General features: G+C 37.3%; 1 protein-coding gene across 4 annotated transcripts in view; it reads left to right on the top strand.

Annotated features, from left to right (window-relative positions):
- The window catches only part of Chrdl1 (chordin like 1), a 108815-nt gene that overhangs the window by 67332 nt on the left and 19058 nt on the right, over nucleotides 1-22425 (top strand). For all 4 annotated transcript variants that reach the window (XM_077106577.1, XM_077106579.1, XM_077106580.1 and 1 more), the window contains exon 7: nucleotides 15060-15127. In XM_077106577.1, the coding sequence (XP_076962692.1) occupies nucleotides 15060-15127 (68 nt within the window). The remainder of the gene's footprint in view (nucleotides 1-15059; nucleotides 15128-22425) is intronic.

Below are 22425 nucleotides of genomic sequence, written 5' to 3'. Positions count from 1 at the left end.
GTATCTGAGTTTAGTGTGCTGAAATAGCCTGTTAAAAGTCTGAGACCCAAATAAACTATAGAAAAGTAACTAATATTGATTTCTGATTGATCAGGTAGTCTAATTCCAATCATATAGTAACCAAGTTTGGGGTGAATGAGTGGTGGCCATTTTATGATAAGGAACTGGGAGGAAAAGGAGATAGAATGACCGCTTATGTAAAAACGGCACATGTACAGTAAGTTAAGAGTGGGAGCAGGGAATGGTGCCTCTTAGTGGGAAATTATTTCCCTTCATTCCTGCTTATGAAGATCCTGCCAGACCTTCAAGACCTATCTCCAAAGCACTAATTAGGTACTAATGCAGTTAATCATCATCAGGGCATATTTTGATAAACACTATATGGAAGGCCTTTCTCTCTTCTCTGCCTTCCCACCTCTATCCCTAATTTTTGTACTACTTAAAAGCATTTTTAATCCTGCAAGCTAAGAGTAAATCTGCCTCTACATTTACAATCCCTTAGCACTTAACCTGTGTCTCTCCGGTAGCATTTATCACCTGTCATCTTAGTCGTTTATTATCTATATCTGTGTCTCTCATCCCTAATAATGTATAAATTTCTTAAGGCATCAATTCTTTCTGGTTCATGTTTATTTCCCCCATTGCACTAGGCATGGAGTAGGTGCTATTTAAATGACTGCACACTAGGTTGGAAAGATTACTAGAAGGTTGCCCAGGACTTGAATTAGATACTAAAGTACTAAAATGGCATATAATTATTGTTTTTACTGACTGTTGTATCAGTCTGTCATTGCTATAACAAAATACCTGAGGCTGGGAAGTTTGTAAAGAAAAGAGATTTACTTAGCCCACCATTTGGGAGACTGCAAGTCCAAGCACCAGCTCTGGTGAAGGCCCCTCTGACAGCATTACCTCATGGCAAATGGTATGATAGTGGACCACATACAAGAGGTAAAGATCACATCTCCTCTAGACAAGAGGCGAGAGAGTAGGGAAGAGGTCAGGCTTGCTTATCTGTAGCAACCATCTCTGGAGAGCTACTAGGATCTCATGAAAACTATTTTAATGCCTTCCAAAGGCAATACCTCCAAAAGTCATTCCACCTTTTTCATGTTCCACACCACCTCTTAATGCTGCCACATGGGGGACTCCCCTCCGAGTTCAGGAAACTTTGAGGAACAAACCACCATATAGCACCAGTGGAAGATGTTACTGACTATGTATCAATTCATAGTCAATAGGAAATGATTTGTTGTTAGTCTTGCTCCCTAGATTTTTTTCTCCTCCATCCCACTTTAGGACCCAACAGTTAATATTTCTTTCTGAAATAACTCACCCAGTTTTGACTATCAGTGTATGCTCATTCCTTTTATTTTTTAAAATTTTTTTATTGGTTGTTCAATACATTACAAAGCTCTTAATATGCGATTTGTCCCAGCACTTAAAAGTTAACATAGACTCAGTTACAGCCTAATTTGATTTATGCTTCATTCGGTAAGGCCCCAGGTCTTTTCATACCTATTTCTTAAAATGTGTTCATATATATCTGTACCACAGTGTTGTTATTACATTTCACTCAGGAAAAAATAGATGTTTTATTCCTCACCTGCCTTCTTATCTTTTTCTGCAACTTAATTTGAGTATTCCCCAAATGGAAAATAATCCATACTGATCAGAAACATACATCTGGCTGTTAATATTACCAGCTAGTCACTATAATACAGTTCTTAGGCTAAGATTATTTTGTTTTGAGTAAAGGATATGTGAAATATAAACTGAAGAATAATTAATAATAGAAAGAAAAGGAAACAATGAAAACACATGTTATTGTATTCAAGAGACAATGAATTGCAGAGGACATAGGTTCTGAAGTCAGAAACACATAGATTTGACAGTGCAGTTACATTAAACAAGCTACTCCAATTAGAAACTTGCGTTTCTCAACTGTAAAAATGCTTAAGAAGTGGCAATTATTAACCTGGAATTAATAGAACTGAATCCTCTCTTCAATTTCCAGTAGCTTTGTCTTTTTGTATATTTAAGCCTCATAGAACTATTCATTGTGGTAACAGATCCTGGGACTAAGTATCTTCAGTTCTCTGATCACAATTTACATTTCTTTCCCTTTATTTTGTTCTCAGAAGCAGAACATGAAAGCTAGTTCTTCCTGACCATGTATTGTCCCTTCATATACTTCACAATTCATTAAATTCTTCCTTTGCCATCTCTTCTCCAGCCTAAATACACCGTTTCCTTTCATCTTTCCTTATAAAGACTAAATCCTACACTTTTATAAAATTTGTTGTTTTTTCTGTGCCTCCCATTTCTTTACATCTTTCAGTTGTATATAATGTGGTTGAAACTCCTTTGAAGTTCTCATTTTTGAAGTACCTAGTTATTTTTTTCTGTTGAAATGATGTTTTTACAAAGGTGTATCTTATATAAGCATATTACTCACACAGCAGGGAACCCAGACACTTCTCCCCTGTGCTGGCCACCCTAACTGCAGGCCAAATACTGAAGAAGAAATAACCTTTTGAGTGCTGAACTTGCAAACCTTCATATAAAGGACCCCATTGAAAAAGCCTCTCTGCACTGTCACCAAACACTAATTTGTGCCTTTCTCCCTGGATCAGACAGCAATCCTAGATGTGGATTGAATCTCAGACCCAGCCTCGGTTGTTTAGACATGTCTGTGAGGCTAGGACACTCAAGAGAGTGTTGGCAGGGTACATGTCATTGCTGGCACTTCAGCAAACCTCATCTGAACTGGAAGCAGAGCATAAACGGCCACTAGAACCTTAAGGGAAACTTTATCAGAAGACCAGATCTCTTCAAAGATTGTACTGCTGCCACATTTTGGGCAGGCAGGCCTCAAACCCAAACCAACACCCAGCTTCTCTCTACCATTTATCATTTCTGCTTGCCTGTCTTCTGTCTAATCTTGCCAAAGCAAAGAGGAAGACTATATACTTGATTATAGACAAGGGAATATTATTTTGGGTAGGTCATTGACTATATTGAAAGTCCTGTGTGTGTGTGTGTGTGTGTGTGTGTGTGTGTGTGTGTGTGTACACTATATATACTAAATGATATACACGTACTATGTGCCAGGGGGTATTCTAAGTACTTATGTATGCAATAACTCATTTGATCTTCACAATTGTATGATCTATTTTAATCTCCATTCTACAGACAACAAAGTGTAGGCAGAGAAGCTATGTGATTTGCCCAAAGGTACATGATAGTGTCAGAACTAAAATTTGAACCCAGTTACTCTGACTCCAGAGTCCCAAATTCTTAACCCCCACACCACTTTTTTGAGTCCATTAGCAGGGTCACAAAGGCCTCTCCTAGTGCAAGAGAGTAAAGGGGGAGGAGAGACACACATAGCACATTGGGATTAGCAGATACTCCTCAGAGAGTAACTGCACTGCCCATCTTTCCACATCAAGGCCTCAACCTCCCACTCACAACCACAGGGGACCACTTTCATCCCATCTGTCTCTCACTCTGTCTTCAGGCTTAAAGAGTCTCAAGGGTAAATATCTACTTTCTTTCATTCATCAGACATTTGTTAAGTAACCTCTAAGTAGCTGGTACTGTGCCAGTGCTGGAGAGACAATGGTAGACAAAAACAGACATGGAATTGACTCTAATGGAAGTTTTAGTGGAGAATACAAACATTTAGCATGTAATGATATAAGTAAACCAAAAATTGCAATGGTGCTATATAACACAAAGGGCAGGTTTTATGAAAGTCAGTAATTGAGGGGGGCCATCCTAGACAGAGAGGTAAAAGAAGACTCCTAGGACTATCTCTCCAGTCTCAACTCCAGCCTCACACATTCTTCTTCACCGTCTCCAAGATGAGGAAAGACTGGCTCAAAAGTTAAGGAGATAAGCTGAGTGCAATGGTCCATGCCTCTAATCCCAGTGACTCTGGAGGCTGAGTCAGGAAGATGGCAAGTTTGAGGCCAGACTCAGCAACTTAGAGAGGCCCTAAACAACTGAGACCCTGTCTCAAAACAAAAAGAACTGGGAATGTGGCACAGTGGTTAAGTGCCCCTGTGTTCAATCACCAGTACACACACAAGGCGGCAGAGAGGGAAGAGAATGGAATGGAATGGAAGGGGAGAGATATAAACTGGTAGCAGTGTTATATTCCTGGGATTCACAACTTATCATCCAACTAGGAAACCAGCAGCCTCTCCATGCTACACTGGTCTCTAAGCTATTTTTTCTGCGTTGTATGTTCTGCACAATAGTGTATGAATTTTCTTCATAAGTTTCTACTGGATCATGTTGATTTACTGTAGCTACTGCCATTTCTTACCATATTATGCAATCTAAATTCTTCAGCTTGTTTTCTTTCTTTCTTTCTTTCTTTTTTTTTTTTTTTTTTTTTGGATGCGTATCTTTACTAAGTGATTCTGGTAATTTGATGAATGCATTTGCAATGTGCATGCATTTTTTTTCTTTTTTTAGTTTTTGTTTTATGTGGTGCTGGGGTATGAACCCAAGGTCTCCTGCATGCTAGGAAAGCACTCTACCAAAGAGCCACTTCCTCAGCTCCTTCAGGTTGTTTTTAAGCATCATCTGTAAAACAGTTAGGTCATTCCTTAATCTACTATCCATCCTAATTTCTCTCTCCCGCACCCCCCATCCTCATTTCTTTAACATCACTACACACACTGCTCTTGGCTGGCTCATCTCTTCATCCTATAACTTGTCATGTTTCTCCCCATTTTCTTTCTCTTCAGCTCTATTCCCCACAAGCTTGGAAAACTTCCTCTTCTCTCTCCTACATAATTAAGATCTCATTCATCTTTGAAGAGTCCAACTGAAGTTCTACCTCTTCTAATTGCCCTGCCTGATCACTCTAATCCTCATTGATTCCCTTGTTTGACCACCTTCAGAGCTTACTTTAGCTCATACAAGTCAGTCCATTTTCTATTACTATCACAAAATAATGAGATTGGGAAATTTATAAAATAAACAGCTTTATTTGGCTCAGAGTTTTGGAGCCTGGAAGTCTTAAGATTGGGCTGCCCTATCTGCTAGGCTTCTGGTGAGGACCATATGCTTGCTACTCCATGCAGCAAAAATGTGGAAAGGGAAACAAGTATTTGTGGAAGAGAGGAAGGGAACAAAGGAACTAACCTGCTTATAACAACCTGCTCTTGCAAGAACTAATCCAGTCTACCAAGAAAAGCATTAATAATACCTCTTAAAGAAAAATCACATCCAAATGACAGCAATAGAATTTAGCATTTAAATATATTTTCTTGTATTGGCCATCTTTTTTGTGTATCTTGGTTTCTCATTTGGGAACCTCTGTAAGTAAAGGACCATCTTGTCTCCCTATGTATCTCCTGTTATAGAAAAAAAAAACATATATTTTGCTGATGGATACACTAAAATCAAAGAGAGTCACAGTCACAGAAAGCTCTTGATAGGGTTCTCAGTGGAGGCAGAAGACTAAACACAGGTTTTTTTTTTTTCAATCCAACCCAACTCAAGTGAGCCCAAAGACAGAGCTGTGGTCTCTTTTCATGAAATTGAGATATTTCTGCTAACTCCTTCAAGGTAATTGAAAGTGGAAGCTCCTTTTAAAAGTAATTTTTCAGTATCAAACAACTTCTATTGTACTTGCAATTCTTGATTTCTCTTTCCAAAAACAGAAAACACACACACACACACACAAAAATTGCACCTCACATGCAACCTCGGCTTGAATCTTAGGGAATGGTGTGTGAAATACTTTGTTGTTTTCTAAACATCAAAAAATCTGCTAAATTTTTCAGATTTTTTTAAATCAAAGAAAACTGAAGAGCTAACAGCATCTCCCAATGTAGAGCTTAATAAATCAATTTCGAATCCTTTGTGTATTGACCCACATTTTCTGCAGAAACATCACCATCTTCTGGTCACAATGATAGGAAAGAAATCTTGTTATTGAGAAGAATTACTACTTAAAATCAAAATTCATCTTGCATAGCTGAAACTTTGTGCCTTTTGACTAGCAATTCCCATTTATTCCTCCAAGATGAATAAGTTACAGAGATCTACTGTATAATATCATGCCTCAATGTTCTTGCCACAGTAAAATAAATATTTTTAAATTAGCTCAAAATTTGAGTAAATATGTTCTCACCTGTGCTTCAAAATATATTGAAATATTTGGATCTTTTCAAAGCTACAAAATAGTCTGACCACCATTAGTAATCATTTATGTTCAGAAATAGGGACCATCTAGCGAATTTCCATCCTTGCCTAACTCTCCTCTTCTAAATTCTAAGTAGAATTGTTCTCCTTCCATGGAAACTTTCTGTGTTGTTTTTATTCTCTCTCCATCCCTTGTGCTCAGAATTCATCTCCACATGCTTACTGACTATCCCAGGACCTCCACCCCTCTGAGGTCATCATGTTCCTTCTTGGCATGTCTTTTATGCCTAGAATATTTCTTCCTAGACAGAGAATCCTTCAGACTGGATGGGATAGTGTTGACTTTCATATTGAACTTAAAAAATTGATAACCATGATTCCCAATTGGCCATTTGGAATCTCCTATCAGGGTCAATAATGCCCTACCCTGTTCATAACGTTGGAGGGGTGTGTGTATGTGTGTGTGTGTGTGTGTGTGTGTGTGTGTGTGTGTGTATGAGTCTGGTTCTATAATAAAAATAAGGAATTTCCTTTGAAGCATTTCACAGCAATTATTTCTTTGCAGGTATTAACAGCCACTCTTTCTTCAACTTAGTCTTTCTGATCACTTCAGGGAATGGTATCACTGCCCAGAAACACACTATTGTATGTACTCATTTTTCTCTTTATAACAAACCTCATGAGTTTAGATTCTAACCTCTATAGGAATCAATCTGATTTGTTGACTAACAGTGAAAACAGATGAAAGAATCATGAGAAAGAAGAGTACTGTAAGGCACAGGAATCATATTTGACTACTACCCACACTAGAACTTACAAATTCTGGTTCTCCACAGTCCAGGAAAAGGAAAGTTGATTCTCTGTTTGTTTTTTATTGTTGTTGTTGTTGTTGTTTTACAAGCAAGGAACCAGGATGACTACATCCACTTTCTGCTTTGCTTTGGCTATTAAAACCAGATTCATGTCCTCTACTTCCACCTATTAATCTAATCCTCTTCAGGTAGGACAGAAAGTCAACACCATGTTCATGCAAAGAAGGACCTTATCACTGACTCTTTCTTTTCTAGGTTGACCAGGCTGTAAGCATGGGTAGATCATTGACTTTCCCTTCTCTGTCCTGATTTTTATTTTCAGCTTATGATGCGGTGGCACAGGACTCAATTTTATTTGGGTACTTGGAATTTTTAACTCTCTACTTTATAACTATGTAAATTGAACTGCATCTCAATGAAGAAGATACCTATCCTTTTAAGCCTCATTTTAGCCAAGTGAGAAAAGGGTTTTAATTAAAATGCTAACTCCTTTTCTAAAAAGATGAAAATGAAGAGATGAGTAGCATAATTATGAGAGACTCTAAGCCAGAAAGGTCTGAGCTGAAGGAATCTCTGTAGCTATTATTGTTGTATCTGTGTCTCTAGGACCCTGACTTCTGAAGGTTTAGAAACAAAATGATTTCCTTTCTATGTGAAAGCATAACTTTGCTCTTTGCAGCAGGCTATATTTATTTAATCTAAACTCTTTCCTCTGTGAAATACCTATCACATTTGTGGAAGTCCCTTAAGCTGGGTTTTCCCCATGTGTAACTTATTTTTGATAAAAGAGAATAAAGAACTGGAAGGAAAGGAGGGGAGAAAAGGTAATGGGGAATAATACTTACAGACAATACTTGCATGATAATTTCTGTGTACCAGGCACTGTTCGAAGTGCTTTGTACATACAAGTTCATTTGATCATCCTAACCAGGTAAGGGAGCAATTATTGTCTCTCCTTTTAGTAATAAGGAAACTGAGGCACAAAGAGGCTAATTCATTTGCTCAAAGTCATGCAGGAGGAGGTAGCAGAACCAGGACTGGACCCAGGCTATCTTATTCCAGTCCATTCTTGTAGTCATTACATATACCATCTCTCAACTTGGGGATAATTAAGCAATTTGGGGAACTGTTTTCATCAGGGCCACTGGAAGAGACAGTCTTTGTGATGACTGTGTTCCCAGGAGCAAAATATGGTAACAATTTAACAGATACATTGGGACTACTCTGGAAAGGAAAGACTCCATTTCTAACCATGAACTTGGATCTGTTTAGTCATATCTCCATTGAAAAAGCAGAGGGTAGGTTCTGGATACCAGCCAGCTAGTAGTTTATCTACTCTCTTCTGATTCCCTCGTACACACACACACACACACACACACACACACACTCATACACACTCTCTCCCCCATGCGTTTTTTTTTTTAAATTAAGTATTTCTCATTTTTTGGATAAATGCTTTTGAATACTTCAGATTTGGCTTGCTAGTTTTGGCAGGAAGTTACCCCTTTTCTATTTCTTAGTATTTTTCTGCAAATATTTTGTTTAAAATGCTAGTTCGTATTGACAGACCAAATAATAAAATGCTTTATTTGACCATAAAGTATATTCTAAAAAAAATGTCTGTCCACTTACAAGATACTGGAAGACTTCTTATACTACTATATGCATACAATTATTGGAAGGTCAAATGTCTATAAAGAAAGAAACTCATTCCAGTGTCTATTAAAGCTCCCCTCAAGTTTCAGTGTGCTTGCTTCCTCCTAGCAGAATTTGTAAAGTTAGATGATTGGCAGGGGCACCCTGAGGGCATTTGCTTCCACCTGCTCCTTCATCTCCAGCTCAATTTCTGAGTATTGGCAAATAAAGTGCCCTCATGTAGAACCTGGAACATGGTAGGTGGAGATTTCATGATGGGTTTCTTTCTTCCTCTCTGTTCTCTTTCACTTTTCCTCAAAAGCCCTTTCACTATTTGCTCTAATTTTGCTGATTTCAACTGATTCCTCTGAAAATGAAGAGATCACTCCACTGTCTTGAGGATTCATTTCATTTCTATTTGCTTTATGGTTGGAGTGACTAAGTAGTTTACCATCCAAACCAAGATGCTTTTGAAAGCAAGAGGGAAATCTTAATAATTATGCCTGTCAGAAAAAATAGGTGATAAAACTAGGTTATCCCAAATAAATCAGGCCCTATGGCTATCCTATTTATGTTGTCTTGTGTGGTTCAGAAGTGGCCACATGCTGGCGTAGTTTTGCTGTCTAAGGCTTATCTTCGTGGGCATCTTAGAATCTCACTGTACACTTGGTCATTTTGAGAGCACAGGAATTACTTTCCTGACCTGCTTGAGCCAACCAGAGATTAATGGAAGCCATGGGAGTTATAAACAGTCTGAATTTCAGCTTAGATTTTGACCACTTTTCAAATACTTGTTCTCCATTTCTCCCATTACCAAAAAGCCAAGCCATTCCAGCCCCATAGGGTACCACTCAGAGTATAATTGAGGTTTGAATAAACAACACATGTGGCTTTTAAGGTTAAATGAATATTGTTTGACATACAGTACACTAGAGTTGTTTTTCATTTTGGTTTAAAAAATTGGTTAAAATTACATCTTGTTGCTTCTCGGAATTAACTAGAATCCATCTGTCTCCATTAGAATCACTGTTTTTTACAGAAAGGCTTGGCTGAAAGAAAGAGGTTCCATCTCACTGAAGAAAAATTGTCCAGTGAATCAGAAAAAAGCAAAGAAACAGGTTTTTTAGGGTGTTTGTGCTTTTTTTTTTTTCAAGATATAATGTCGGAGATAATAAATTGACATACAGTACCTATTTTCAGCTATCCAGACAGATACTACCCAGGTCTAGAGAGCCATTCATGGGCATAAAAAGTGTAAACATCTAAGAAGATCATTTCAGTATGACCATAGTTTAAATTTAAATAGGATAACTAAATTTTTGGAACCTTCAGGTGTTACTTAACAAAACATCCATTCTTAGATAATGTCCTTTAATGACTTCAAAAGCTCAAAGATAACAGAAATTTTATCAGTTCCTAAGAGATCACATGTGTGTGTGTGTGTGTGTGTGTTCAAAAGTAATAGCTCTAGTAGTTTTTAATGAGTAAAATTGTTTCAGTTTATATAAAAGTGCTCAGGTTTTCAAATACAGACTGTGACAAATTCATCTGAATTGTGCCACAGGGTATTAATCTTATTTTTCATTTTTGTATTTGTTCTTTTTAGTTATAAATGACAGGATAATGTATTTTGGCAAATTATACATACATAGAGTATAACTTATTCTATTTAGGATCCCACTCTTGTGGTTGAATATGATACAGAGTTACCCTGGTCATGTATTCAAATGCAAGGCTAGGAAAGTTATGTTCAATTAATTCTACTGTCTTTCCTATTCCCCTCCTTATCCCTTCCCTTCCTTTCAGGGTATTAATCTTCTGCTCCCATACTTGATACTGACTTGCCTAATTGCTTTGCCATCTTACCTTCCTGCTAATTAGTAACAGGCACTATATGTGTCTACAATGCTTCAACATTCTGACTAGATTATAAGTACTTAAAGACACTATTTAACTTAAAAGTCCTTTTAAAAACTCCATTGTCTAAATGTACTAAATTGAACTTCTGAGAAGGCCATGCTATGTAAACATTTTGTGTCAATACCAATCATGAAATCTACACTTAAAAAGGGCATTTGATGAAGAGAGCTATTGTATGATTTTTCTTTGGTAATTTGTTTTCTTTCTTTTAGCTACTTAGATTAGGCTTGAAGCCACATCCTATAGCTTTTACATTTCATTTTGCCATTTGCTGCTAAATCTTTCCTGGTTTCTAATCTTTTCTCTAGTCTATTTTCATTTGGCTCAGACCCACCACTGCCAGCTAAAATGGGACAAGTAAATCTAAGTTTATCCCTACTCAATCACTGTCAAGGGTAGTTTCCAACTTTCCAGATTTGCAACCCCAGAGTCATTTTATACTGTTTTCTTCTCTGCCTTTCTCCTCTGTGATCAGATCCTCCATCAGGTTCTTATACTTTTCTTATCTGCAGTTGTTTGAATCAACCCTTCCTCTCTATTATTGTAGAGATGCTCATGGCCTATTACCTATTACTGTGGCAGCCTCCTGATTGGCTTTCCAGATTCCACTTGCTCCCTGACTAGTCTACATTTCATTGCCAGAAGAAGCTTCCACAAACTCCATTTTTACCATAAGAATCCCTACCTAAAAATTGATAACAGGAGCAAATGTGAATTCTTGAGCTTATTTTTGAAATCCATGTGGTGATTTTTACTACCCCTGTTTATTTCAACAGCCCACCCCATTCTCTCCTTCCTTCTCCCTGCATTCTCTGTCCCATGCAGTTAACAGCCCATTTCTCTTGTTTTCACATCTAGTTTCTGCCCAAGCCACAACTTGCCTTCTACCTCCAGTATGACTTCTATTTCCAAAGCTCTGATTCTTTGCAAATGTCATTCTATTCAGAAGACATACTTTCTGCCCAGCATTGCTGTCCATTTATGCCCTGCAACATCTACTTCTAACAATGGGGCTTAGATCTGTTAGGAAGATTTCTGCAATTATATCGGACTGCTTATCTTCCTATTCAATATTTCCTAAGCATGCATATTCCAATTGTATTTCCAGTTGATGATCTGCCTGTGTTTTGAGGCTGTTTCCTATATTGGTTTCCCGTCACCTCCAATCATGGTGTACATATCTTGAGTGCAAGAGCCCAGCCTGATTTCTGTCCTCCTCCTGCCAATATCAGGCGTTCCAAATACATGGCATTTAATGCATGTTAACGGACTCATGAACATCATTTCCTAGTTACAACCAAAGGTTGTAATCTTCACTCTTACAGTGGACAGTCAAGGTTTCTCCTATGTCTTCATGCAGTCTGTGTCTGCCTCAGATATGGAATAACCAGGAAGAGGAGAGTGGACTGCCCAGAAACTTAATTCTGTTTTTATTTTTTTGACTGCAGTTTAATTCAGTACATACATTGAGAATCTGATATGTACCCAGCAATATGCCAATTCTCCAGTACAGTTATGCTCAAACTCCTGCATGCATCAGAATCCCCAGGAGAGCTTATCAAAACCCAAATCACTGGCTCCACCCCAGAGTTTCTGACACAGTATTGTGGGGTCCAAAATTTACATTTTTAACAAATTTCCAAGTGATGTTTATGCTCTGGTCTAGGGACCACACTTTTTTTTATTTGCTCTTTTTATTTATACATGGCAGTATAGTGTATTTTGACATATTATATATACATGCAGTAAAACTTCCAATTATTTTGGTTGTACATGATGTGGAGTTACACTGCTTGTGTATTCATATATGAACATAGGAAATTATGTCTGGTACATTCTACTGTCTTTCCTATTTCCATCCCCCATCCCTTTCCTTCATTTCCCCTTTTGTCTAATGCAAGAACCTTCTATACTTCTCCAGCCTTATTGTGTATTAGCATCCACATATCAGAGACAACATTTGATCTTTTGGGGGTGGGGGACTGGCTTATTTCACTTAGCATGATAGTCTCTAGTTTTATCCATTTACCAGCAAATGCCAAAATTTTATTCTTCTTTATAGCTGAGTAATATTCCATTTGGTATGTATACCACATTTTCTTTATCCATTCATCTGTTCAAAGATGCCTAGGTTTGTTCCATAGCTTAGCTATTGTGAATTGAGCTTCTATAAACATTGATGTGGTCATGTAGGGACCACCCTTCAAGAAGTAGTGTTGAGGGGATATAGAGATGTTCTAAAACATGGCCTCTCATTTCAAGGAATTTATACTCTACTCAGGGAGATAAGGCAGACCTTATTGAATATTGAATAAGTATCAACTATGTGCCCATCACTGTTCAAGGTACTTGTATTATATCAATAAAAATATAGACCAAAGTCCTTGTTCTCATAAAGATTCTAGTGTCAAAAAAGAACAGTAAACAATAACATATGTAAAATGTAAGATAGTGACAAGTTCTAAGAAGAGCAATAAGAAGGAATTTTAAAAAATCAGATGGGGGTTTGAATTTTATTAGGTTGATCAGAAAAGCCTCCCAATTTAATCATTTGCCAAATATTGACTGTTTACTATATGTCAGGTACTGTTAAAGATTTGATTGTAAATGGCTTCTTCTCCTCTCTGAGCCTTGGTTTTTCCATCTGTTAAATGGAGCAGTTGAACAAAGTCATGCTTGAAATCTTCTACATTTCTAAGGCTACATAACACTAAGTTTTTTAAGCAGTCAGAAATACATGTGTGTCTGAGGACAACTTTGTAGAGGAGGAAAATCCTAACTGCTTTTCATAGGCATAGAGGAGCTTTGGGGATTGGGAGATAGTAAGGTAATTTCAAAAGAAGAATATAAGCTGGGTAAGGTGGTGCACACCTGTAGTCCCAGCTACTCAGGAGAGTAAAATGGGAGGAACACTTGAGTCCAGGAGTTTGTCTGGGCAACATAGCGAGACTTTGTCTAAAAAAAGAATGAAAAAGGTCTAGGGTTGTGGCTCTAGGTAGTGGTAGAATGCTTGCCTCACACATGTGAGGCACTGGGTTCGATCCTCACACCACATAAAAATAAACAAAATTAAAATATTGTGTCCATATATAACTAACAATATTTTTAAAATGAAATAAAAGTAGGAGGGGTGGGAAAAGAACATGAGCTAAAGCATAGAAGCAAGAGAGGGAGTCACATATTTAATGAGAAACAACGAGGTCAAATGGTTCCCATTGTAGAGTAGCTGAGATAATTGGATAGAAGGTAGGTATTCAATAAAGATGAAGTAGGGGCTGATTGTAGAGAGTCTTGGATGGGGACTCACTTAGGGTTTTGATCAGAGAATGATATGATTATACAATCAAAGCTGTGTTTTAGGAAGATTAGCAATCACAACTAAGTCTTCAAAATTCATCATTTTTTCCATAAGATTATCTTTGAATTATGAAGGGTTAAATCCATACTTTGTAACAAGAGACTACTTGATAATATTATTGCCATCAAACTAATTTTCAGGTATTTTTCAAGTCCTTTAAAGCCAATGATATTGCATAAATTTCCCTAACAGTTTATTGAACAATGATTGAACCATTAACTAAATAATATTTAGTTTTAGGTTTTTAAAGGCCTGAGAGATTAATTAGAAAAGAAAACTTTAAATTATACTTTTGCATATTTCTTGTTATCCCACAAAATATCTGATTGAACATTGTGTTTAACTTCAACCATATGTATAATTTATATAGTACTTATTTAGAGTGGTGAAAAGATCTGTAAGACCATCTCTAAGACCATTTCCCATCTGTTTGTTTGGTCATAGATAAAACAAGGTTCTTGGAAATTAACCTATTTTTTTGACTTTCAGTCAGCTAAGGAATATTAATATCTGTTGCATGTTTGTTGCTCTCAATGCTTAAAGTAGAATCCTCCTGTTAAAAGCACTTACTCTGGAAGACAGCAATGATAGGCATTTGCTGTTCAAAAACTGGGCCATATTAGACCTAGAGAAAATTGTGTCAGGCAGAAATAGATGAGAGCATTCTGTATATCTGTTATGTAAATACTGTAATCACAGCAAGTTTTATCTTAACTTTCAAATAAGCTTATACCTTCTCAGAGACATAATAGTGAACTGAACAAATCAAGACAGGCCAAATTCTGAAAACTCATTGTGTAAGGCTAGTTTAAACACAAATTAAATATGACCTGTAAAATACTAAACTGTCACTGGAATAATAAGCAAAAGTGACAATGATGGTTATATTACATGGAAAGTGATTATTTTCCCTTTTATTTTCCAAACTCACGATAATGTTGCTAGATGATCTATTTAGAAAGTGGCAGCTTTCTTCAGAGTTGTTTTGAACCATGAGGCACACCCAGAGAAATCCTTCAGTACTGTTTCTTGAAGGGTAGCCACAAGAGCTAAAACGTCTTGAGAACTTTGGAATCATACTACCAAAAATGTTTTGGGGTCACAAGGGTGATAGTTTTCCCTTCTATGTATGTATTATTTTTTCTTTATTCCTTTTTAATAAACAGGGGATGGAGAATTGTCGTGGGAACATTCTGATGGTGATATCTTCCGGCAGCCTGCCAACAGAGAAGCAGTAAGTGTGAATAACTCAAATAATTCAATACTCCACAGCCAAGCTTTCCTTTCCTTGTGGCTACTATCCCAGCAAATCCAAAAAAAAAAAAAAAGGGTCCTTTTTAAACACCAGTTTTCTTCTTTTTCCTCAGAAATTAGCATGACATCATCACCAACCTATAACCATTTAGGTACACTGTATAATTGTTAACTGAGGCCAGGATACAAACACAAAGAAACCAGAGCCCTTCATCTATATCAGAAGTTTATACCCTTTCAGGATGATTCTCCAAATCTTTATGTCCCCTGTAAAGAAGGCAAGCCATTACCCCATCCTCAACAATGAGCATCTTCAGTGTGATTGTAAAGTAGCCCATTCCATCCTTTTGATGGGATTTTTTGGATCAATTTGGACTTGTTCATATAAATCTTCCCATAAGCCTTAAGGCTCTCAATCAGATGGTTAAAATCAGATGGCCAGTTTCTCTTCCCTTCACCCCGTAGCATCTCATTTCTGCTATCACTGCTAATCTTAGAATAAACCACACAAGTAAACATCTTTCTACATATAGTAATATTATCTTTTGTTCCTTTGTAGTATTTTGAAATAATTAACAAAATAGAACTCCTTTACAAAAATGTATGTGTAAGAAGAGTTAACACTTCTAAGTTCTTAGTGTCTGAAAAGGAGATGTTCTGATTCAGAAGGGACTTACATAAATGTGTTCACTGCACCCTATTCATAAAGTGTACAGGGACATTCATTTCAGCATTGTTTTCATAAAAAAAAGAATGGAGATAACTTAAATATCTATTAATAATAGTGTGGTTAAATACACTGAATCTATGGGTCTATGCAGTATATATAAATATAGTCAAGGGGAGATAACTCCGAGACATATTATCTAACAAAACAAGGTGCTTTCCTTACATAAAAATTGTGTGTGCATGTATATAAATGAATGTAAAAAAGATTCGGACACCAGTGAAACACCACATCATGTATAACCACAAGAAAGGGATTATAATCAGAATCTATGTTATACTCCATGTATTTATAATATGTCAAAATACACTGTACTGTTATGTATATCTAAAAGGAACAAATTTAAAAAAGAAAAGAAAAAAGATTTGGAAGACCACATACCAACATGTTAAGAATGGTAATCATAGAAGTGTAGAAATGAACAGGAAGAATGGGAGGCTTGGTAAAATTTATCTTTTTGCTTTGTCTTCTATATTATTTGATGCTTTTTCCATAAGCATGAATTAGTTTTGTAATGCATAAAATTTAGTTTTCTAAAGCCTTAGGAACCAGTTCTCAGCAAGCATTGGAGGTAAGATAGGAGCCTAGGGAATTATAGAGCACACCTGAGGATAGTGAGGGTGTGAGGAAAGGGTCCAGAATTTTTGTAATCAAATGACCAATACAAACATCACAGTGTTGCTGAGTCTGTGCTTCCTGGTCATCACATGGATCACATCTAATTTACATGCCCCCTGCTTGCCAACATCCAACCCAAAGCCTGAGCAGTGAGATTAAATACTTTCTATTTGCATTTTTCTCCAGTGATATTGTTTACTACACATTGATGTTTCTGAGTGAATATTGAAGGACTATGGCAGGAGTGGAGAACAATCCTCTGGATATCTCAAAAAAGCAGCATCCCACAGGACAGGATGGGCTTCCCCATTTGCCATTTAATATAGATCTTGAGGAAAGCTTTTCTCCATCCAGTTGTATTTGTTTTATAGTGAGCATTTTAGTCAGCTTTTTCACCATCATGACCAAAAGACCTAACAAGAACAATTTTAAAGGAGGAAAATTGGGGGTGGGATCATAATTTCAGAGGTCTTAGTCATTAGATGGCCAGCTGTACCCCTCTGGGCCCAAGGCAAGACAGGACATCATGGTGAAAAAAAAATGTGGAGGAGGAAAGCAGCTTAGGACATGGCTCATAAAGCAGGGGCAGGGGGAGAGAGCTCTCATCACAACAAAATATAAACCCCCAAGATATGCCCCCAATGACCTACCTCTTCCAGCCATACCCTACCTGTCTATAGTTACCACTCACTTAATCCCTTTCAGGGGATCAATGCACTGATTACATTAAGATTAAGTGTGATTAGGTTAAGACTCTCATAACCCAATCATTTCACTTTAAGCTCTTTTGCATTGTATTACATGTGACGTTTTGTAGGATACCTCATATCTAAACCATAACAGTAAGATGTCTTCCAGATCATGGAAGGAAATGGGATCAGTCTCAGTTTTCTGTGTGAATGCCCTCTTTATCTCAGCCCCGAATTTTTGTTATTGTGGTAGGAAGCTGAGTAGCTAAAGTAGTGGCTGTCAATCAGATGTCATTCCAAACCAAATTTATGGCCCAGTCACCTGAAATTATTAGGGTTCATGGTAAGCACTGTGATCACCTTACTGGTTGTTCTGGTAATGCTATTAATTAGCCTTTCTTCTTGACTTCATTTTATGCTGGTCACAAACCTCATCTCTGGTCTTTCAGATTTAATATTTTTCTAAACTGTTTATGATAGGGAAAGACTTCATCTAGGACTTCTTCTAGCAAAAGAGGTTATGTATAGAATGCAGGACCTTGAGATAGTTATTGATTTTCAAAGGAGTTACAAACATTTGGGAATGGTAGAATAAAATGGCCAGATGGTTCCACTTTATTATAAGTAAATATTTTTCTTTGTTCTAAAGTGGATAGATATTATGGGATATGATTTGAATAATAAATATCATCTGTAGTAATGAAAATATATACCTGGTGCATAGCACACACCCAATAAATTCATGTTGACTGAATGGCTGTGGAAGGTGCAATGAAATGTACTTGAGGGAGGGCTGGAGTAGAGATGGGGCTTTTCATTGATTTTAATGCACATAAGTTTGTCTCAAGTCAGAGAGAAATTCTTCAAATTAGGTATTTTCTTTTGCCCAGCCTAATGTAAAAAGATAAGAGAATCCTTTCTGAATATCCTTTGCAGGCTCAACTTCTTGCACTGGGGTAAAACAAAAAGGCAGCTCCCAAAAGGTTTTTTCTATCCAGTAGACTGTTCCTATTTTATGGGGAATTATCAAAACCTCAGTTCTATAGAAACACAGCTGATTGGTTTATTTGGCTAAGTAGGCTGAAAACCATCAGGTTACCAAGTTTTATGAAGTGAATAGGAAGAGGAAGCAGTGGTTCAAATACGTCTCCTTTGTAAAAACCTGAAAACATTTTTGTTTTACTTCCAGGTCATAATTTTACATAAATTGGTCGTTATGCCACTGGACAAAGTGGGGTGTGCGTGCGTGCGTGCGTGTGTGTGTGTGTGTGTGTGTGTGTGTGCGCGCGCATGCTCATGTGATGTGAGGAAGGAAAAGGAGGCAAGGAGTGGAAAGCTAAAACATGAAAGCAGGCATGATTTTCTTTTGGACAACAGCCAGACTGATTTTGCTCCCCAGTTAATTGCATTGAAATTTGCTATTCAAAAAGAAAAGGAGTTTGGAATAGAAACAACATAAAAGAGGTAAAAATCCAGGTCTCATCCACATTGTCAGAACAGTGGTTTAAGAAGAAAACTGGCCTAAGTGTCTTCCAGCCAGGGATTATTGTAGGTTAGTAGTGACTAGAATATAATACTTTTATGGCTATGTGGATTAGAATACTTTCTGAAAACACTTTTTAAATTAAAGATTTTTCTTTTAAGATAACTGTAGATTCACTGGCAATTGTAAGAGATAATACAGAGAGATCTATATGCCCTTTGCCCACTTTTTACCCCAAAGGTAACATCTTACAAATCTATAGTACAAAGTTACCACTGCAAAGGCCCTTTCTGGACTCAGATGTTCTCCTGTCTCTGACAAGAAAACCTTTACATCTTTTTAGAAATTACCTGATATATAAAAATTATACAAAAATAAAAATTATACATATACCATGTGATGTTTTGATACATATATACATTGTGTAATGTTTAAATCATGTTAAACATATCTAACTTCTCAAATATATATCATTTAGTAATTGTGAAAATATTCAATATCCTTTCTTCTAGGTTTTGAAAAAAAAGGTACATTATTGTTATCCCAGGGTTAGTTTTTCACTGAACTACATTCTCAGCCGTTTTTATTTTATTTTTTTATTTTGAGACAGGGTCTTGCAAAATTGATGAGGCTGGTCTCAACCTTGTGATCCTCCTGCCTTAGCCTCCCAGTATACTACTGTGCTCAGCCAAAACGTCTTTCTCTTATCCAACTGTAACTTATTACTTACTGATCAAACTTAGTACTTATTAATTGATCTTTCTCCATCCATCCCTGACCCATACTTTCCCAACTCTTATGTCTTAAACCTGAGAAAAGTGAAGAAAAAAATCCTGGGGAGCCTTTACAATGGAGGGTGTTTTCCAACACCAGAAAATAACTGTTTTAGAGCCTATTTCAAAAACCTAAATTTTTTTCAGTCCTTCAAGTCAGTAAACCAGACATACCAAAATATTGAGCAAAATACAACAAAGCATAGCTTGATGGTAATTTCTAACGAACTGATTTTGACCTGTTCTCTCAAGCAGCCTCTGCACGTTGCCTAATTGCAACTGACTTCTATGATAAGCCACAGTTTCACTTACAACTCCAAGGTATTGATGTCTTTCCTCCTTCACTCAAAGTTACAAAGTCAGAATAGCCCTTGATAAGACTTTTTCATTTGTATAGAAGAACAACTCAAAAAGAACCATTAAATCAAAACCACACACCATCACTACTCACCCCTGACCCCAAACAGAAAATCCATGTCAGTGATTCTCCATCTTGGCTTTAAATTAGAGACTCCTGAGGTTTATAGAAAAATCCTAATGTCCAGACCTCACTTCAGACCAGTTACTTCAGAGTCTCTGGAATTAGGATCCAGGTACTAGCATTTAAAAAAAGTTTTATTAGTACATTATAATTAAACCTAATAGTTGTATTTATTATGCCATGTTCATACATAGACACCAGTATTTTTACAGCTTCTCAGGCGATTTTACTGTGTAGCCAAGTTGGAGAACCAGTGGTTATGAACACTATAGCTGAAAGAGCTCTATTTTGAAAGAAGTTCTTTTTGGAGCAGCTTTTAGCCAAATGTTTGTGGACCATTATTTCTCCACTTCCTCTTCCTCCTGTTCACCATCCTCTCTGCTTTCCCCCATTCTCACTCTCCTACCATTTCTAAAAACTCAACCTTCACTGTCATCCTGAATAAATTGACTCTCTTCTCTGGCCTCAATTTCTCTACTTGCAAAACAAACTATAACAAGGTGAAATTGTGAGAGACTACTAGTCTACATCAGTGCCTCTGATAAAAATCCTTGAGATTTTTTTTTGTCTCAAATCATTTTCCCACCCTACCAGTTCCTGGTGCTGAAGAACAGCTTTTCAATTTGTGCTCACCATTATGAATCAGAGAACTTCTTGTACTTGCAACTTCTCCTGGGTTAGTGACCTTCCCTCTAATTCTCTCCCTGTTGAACTCCTTTCTTTTAGCATCAGTCGGACACCCACCAGGCAAACTTTCTTCTCTGTGTTACTTTGGCAAAACTTTGCCAAACTACAGAAAGGACAGAACGGTCTGTAATGGCCTTTGTGGAATGTGAGTGATTATGGCAGAAAAAAAAACATATGAGCCATTGTGGGAATGAGAAATATTTGCTCTGAAAATCCTATTCATGTGCATGATAACAAATTGTTGTAACATTTGATGTGTGTGAATTTTTATAACAATGCACCAGAATGAGTTCTTTTTAGATATAGATAATGATGTTCTCTTTCAAAAGGCTAGAAAAGGTCCACTTACTCTAGCTCCTGTTCACTCTTCCTTCCTCCTGCCAAGAGAGCAATATTAGTTCCCAAAGCTAAATTTGCAACATGTGTGTCTGTGGCACATAACTTTAGTCATTTTTTAATGGATGGTGGGGTCAAAGGACCCCATAACTATCTTCCCAACATTCTCTGCTATTTCTAACACTAAATATAAGGATCTTCCCTTTTAATTGCCTATGAAAGATTTTAAAATAGGTTTTCCCCTCCTTCACTCATAACACAGTTAATGTTATTTATCTTAAAGGCTTTAAACCTTAAGGTTCTATTCTTCTCCCATTGTATCATCCTGTACTCACAGCCTGCCTCAACTCCTGGGAGAAGAGTAGGTAGCAGGATAGTGAGCTCACCATGTGTCTTGAACCCCTGATGAAAGAACAATGCTTGGAGCTGGGCATGGTGGCTCATGCCTGAAATCTCAGCAACTTGGGAGGCAGAGGCAGGAGGATCACAAGTTCAAAGGCAGCCTCAACAACTTAGCAAGGTCCTAAGCAACTTAGCAAGACCCTGTCTCTATATAAAATATAAAAAGGGCTGAGGATGTGGCTCAGTAGTAAAGTGCCCCTGGTTTCAGTCCACACACACACACACACACACACACACACATACACATACACAAACAAAGAATGTTTAGATTATTTATACTACAAGACTCTGAGCTTTCCTAAGGATCATAGTTTCTCTCTTTCTATTGGATGACCACCTTCTAGATGGTAGACACCGTTCTAGGCACTGGAATTGCAGCAGTGAAAAAACAAAATCCTTGACTCTCTGGGATTTACATTGTAATCCTGTCTTGTGCTGTCTATAAAATGGCCTGCTGTATGATCTTATGCCATTTTTCCTGTGTTTACAGCCTCAGTACATCTTATTAAGACTGTAGTTGATTCCCGTCTTCTCCTCTCTAGTTTACCCTACACATAATCAGAGTTCAATGCTGTGAAACACAGTTGTAATCAAGTTATTTCTTTCATTAAAAAAAAAAAATCCTTCAAATGGTTCCACACTCCCACCTCTATCGTTTACCAAATAAAGTCCTCACCCCTTAGCTTGTCATTTAAAGTCCTCCATGATCCGGCACCAACCCCCATTTGGAATGTTATCCTTCAGCTGTTCCCTTTTATGGACTCTATGTTCTCTGCTACACCTTCTCAACTTGGAAACCTCTGCCTGGAATTTTCCCCAGAAACTGCCTGTAAAAAGTCTACCCACCCGTCATGGCCCAGGTCACAAACCCTCCTGAGTAGCAGCTCTCTTTCTTCTCCTGATTTGCACAGCATTTTAGACTTCTCCTGTGCTCTTCATCACCTCTGCTGTGTGTTGTGGACTATTATCTTAACCCTGAAACTGGAAAATTTGAGAATCTGAGGAGCAGGAAAGACACTTTTAGCCTTTTGGTTGTTTTTTCTCTCAGGAATTTATTTCTGAATCTAGTCTGATCTTCTGCA

This window comes from Callospermophilus lateralis, chromosome X, assembly GCF_048772815.1.
Source record: "Callospermophilus lateralis isolate mCalLat2 chromosome X, mCalLat2.hap1, whole genome shotgun sequence".
Lineage (NCBI taxonomy): Eukaryota > Metazoa > Chordata > Mammalia > Rodentia > Sciuridae > Callospermophilus > Callospermophilus lateralis.
The sequence above is the reverse complement of the archived record's forward strand: the minus strand, read 5'-3'. Positions and strand labels throughout refer to the sequence as shown.